General features: G+C 52.1%; 1 protein-coding gene across 1 annotated transcript in view; it reads right to left on the reverse strand.

The window, feature by feature from the left end:
* The window catches only part of LOC105307747 (DENN domain-containing protein 3-like), a 35,579-nt gene that overhangs the window by 26,417 nt on the left and 5,614 nt on the right, over positions 1-3,548 (reverse strand). The window contains exon 4 of the mRNA XM_023524976.1: positions 2,076-2,204. Within this exon, the coding sequence (XP_023380744.1) occupies positions 2,076-2,204 (129 nt within the window). The remainder of the gene's footprint in view (positions 1-2,075; positions 2,205-3,548) is intronic.

A 3,548-nucleotide genomic window follows, 5' to 3' on the forward strand; every position in this document is an offset into this window, starting at 1 on the left:
ATTCCTGTCGTCAGCTCAGGGGGCTGCTGCCGGCAGAGGCCACAACGCACCCAAAGTCCCTGTCTGGGCCCAGAAAGCGTCTGAGCGAGAAGACACTGCTGAAGACTCACGCCACCCCCTTGGCAGGTCCCAGAACCACAAAACAGCCCAGAGACAGACAAGGCCGCCAGGAATGGGTCATCGTAAAAGGAGCACTTGGCGCCTTTCTCAGCCAAACGTCCTTAGCGCTTTAATCGGCCAGCAAACTGTTCACTGGCAAGACAAAGACAAGCTGCCACCCAGACACCATCCCCACTAGCGCGAGTTCTAAAGCGTGTTCGAATCGGCCATAGCTAGCAGACACGGTTCTCACCTGTCGGCCGTGGCTAGCAGACACTGTTTTCACTCACCAGATAGTGTGTGTGCTTAGTGCTTTCAACAGTCAAAGCTCCTCAAAGGTATGTAATTCAAAAACTTTTAAGACACTTTACTTTTCTAGATGATATTTTTAAAGAACACTGAATTCCACGTTCATGAACACCTATTGTGTGCTAAAGGGCATGGGGGACACGGAGGAGGAAACTGCCCCCCCCCACCCCACCGTCAGGCTCTCGGCGAGCTGAGCAGCCGGCACCATGAGCGGCCGTGCCTCCCGCGGTGGCCGCCCAGCCCCGAAGCGCCCTGACCAGGCAGGCAAAGCACTTCGGGGAGGAGGAGACGGGAGAAGCGTCGGATCCGAGGATGGAGAGGCTGGGGGCGTGACGCGTAGGGTGAGTGTAGGGTGAAGAGGTGCCAGTGACGACCTCCCGGAAACCTGCCCACTGGGGGTGGCGGGGACGGAGGCACCGACGGCTCATCCGCTCGCGGCCCGGAAGGCCGTGTGAGCGCGATGTACGCACTGCTACGCTCAAAGGCGGAATAAATGATCGGCGACCCTGACACCGTTCTGAACTCGGGGATCCTGTTCGCTCGTGGCAGCAGGTCCTCAACAAATACTCGCCGAGTTTATGGGACGAGAGCTTAAAATGTGACGGCTTCACTGCACGATAAAAAAAATACCAGAGATCCGCCTAGCGAAGATGAGTGCCTCGCGCAAAGCCCCCGTAGAGAGGTGTCGGGAAGTGGGGCCGAGGCGGACGGGCCGCTCTGACCCTGGGCCCGGGACGCATCTCGCAAGAGCACCTCCCTAGCAGACTGCCAGGGTTAGGGTAACACCACAAATATACACTTTAAGTTCATAATCACACGTTTCCTGATAAATAAGAAGAATTTTCCAACTCTCGATAATAACCGAAATGTAAAGAACCGAGATTTCCATGTATAATCTTCCAGAAGGGAAACCGGTCCAGTATGTACTATACATTCCAAGATGGTTATTTAATAAGTGGCTGGGTTTTTTTTTTTTTTTCAAAAAAAGGAAGCACCTTATCGTCAGTTTGAAAAATGCTGACTCAAACAGGTTTTGTCACACAGCTGAAGAGTCCGACCTTTTACTTGACAAAGGCAGGATGTGGTCAGCGTCTCTCCAACTTCCCTTAACCCTGGAACCCGCACGTCGTCACCAGCCAATGACATCTTGGAACCAGCGTTCCACGAAACCCAGTTTGGGAAATGCTTGTCGACTAATTAGATGACACGGTGGCGCTGTCGATAACGACAATACACACGTAGGAAACCAGTGACTTTGCGTTGATCACAATGGACAGGTGAACACATGGAGCAGTTAAATGTAATACCTAAGATTCCAGACGATTAAAAGGGAAATCTGTAAACTAAGTAGATTCTGTGTTTCCTGCACAGCAAGTAACGAACTAACCTACCGAAGGTACCTGTTCACCACGAGCCACTCAGCAACACTCAAGCCTACACGTTTGACTTTAGAACAAAATTTCATTTCTAAATTTTTAGAAAAAAATTTCTAATTCATTTCTAGTTTTTTTTTTTTTACCTTTAGAAATAGTATAAATATACTTCTGTAAGGAACTTGAGAAGCATGATTTAAACGCAGCTAGAACCCAAAAAATCATTTAAAACGTTGAAACCTTCTTCAATGTGTTACTTTTGCTGTTTGCAAAGGAAAAGTATACGGTAATTACCAAATGGAGTGGTCCAGGAGGCGGGCTGGGTATCAAAGATAGTTTTGCAGCAAAATCTTTTATGTGATTGTCAACTTCAAAATCTTTACAGAACTTCAGATGAGTCAATAAACTGAAATTAAAAAGAAAAAAAAGGTCAAATCACAAAATACAGGCGAGAATCCGACTGTCACTTAGCTTTTCCAACCGAAGAGGAAGAGTCTGTAACGGCCACGTCAGCAGCTCTGGGACTCTCGTCCGCAGGACAGTGGCTCCCCAGGTCAGGGGGAGTTTGGGGTTTGGGGGGACTGGCCATGCTCTGTTTCTTGATCTCGGTGCTGTTCATGGGCGTGTCCCGTCTGTGACACGTCACTGGAATCTGTGCATCCTCTACATGTGCCGACTTCCGTCTGTAAGGGACAAGCAGTCGTGCAAAGTGCCCGAGAAAGCCTGTTTCCCACGCGTGTCCCGCCATCTGAGGCGTGTGATACAAAAATGCGATGGAGACGTGGGTGCCTGGGGCAGAGGGGCCGGGAACTGGCCACCAGGGGCCTGAGCGAAGCTTCGGGGTGTGGAAGTGACCCGCGGTGAGCTGCGGCGGTGGTTACACGGAGGACGCCTTCGGCACGTCGCCGGCTGTGTGCTCGGAATGGCGGGTTTGACTGCACATCAGCTGTGCCGCGGTGAAGCTGGCTTTTCAGTGTTAACGCACGTCCGTGAAGTAGACGAACCCCAGAGACGCGGCTCAGCCCGCGGCGGGGCCCGCACGACGGTGGACACTGCACTGTGGGGGCCAGAGGAGGCTGTGCAAACCGAGAGGAGGCCTGGCAGGGTCCCACTGGCCGTCCCTGAGGCCGCCGGCACAGCCAGCCTTTCCCACCCCGAAGCTGGACCTCACGCTGCCCCCCACCCCGCAGTGTGAGACCACCACGTGCCTGCAGAGTACTCATGTTTTCACTTGAAGCGACATAATTATTATTCATGGAGCCAACGTCAGGCTTTGGAGAAAGTTCAATGTTCCTCCACATTTGTATCCATTATAAAAATACAACAGCGTATTTAAGGTGACGTTTTAAAAGGGAAAAAGACTGCCCGAGGTCTAACTCTCCGGACACAGCTGAACAGATTCTCTCCGGTTCTTGACCACGTGCAGGCATCGTTCACACGGCACCGCTCAAACTGTGCAAACGCGAGAATCCCTGTCTTCGTACTACTTTCGAATGACTGCCCTTTGTCCTGCCCTGGCTGCCCTTCCTACGCCTGGTCACTTCGCGAGGACCCGTGAGAACGAGAAAAGCGAAGAAGCGTAAAAAACGAACACGTGTTTCAAGTTAAACATCGCCTGCATTGACGTTCGGCAGGGAGACTGTCCACCACACAGGTGAAAAGCTGAATAAACACGTGACACACGGACCAGGACGGGGGAGCAGGCGTGGCCTTCCCGCCCCCTGGGGACACTATTTGCCTCCAGGGACACTGTTTGGCCCTTACCCA

Source organism: Pteropus vampyrus, unplaced genomic scaffold, assembly GCF_000151845.1.
Source record: "Pteropus vampyrus isolate Shadow unplaced genomic scaffold, Pvam_2.0 Scaffold514, whole genome shotgun sequence".
NCBI classification, from domain to species: Eukaryota; Metazoa; Chordata; class Mammalia; order Chiroptera; family Pteropodidae; genus Pteropus; species Pteropus vampyrus.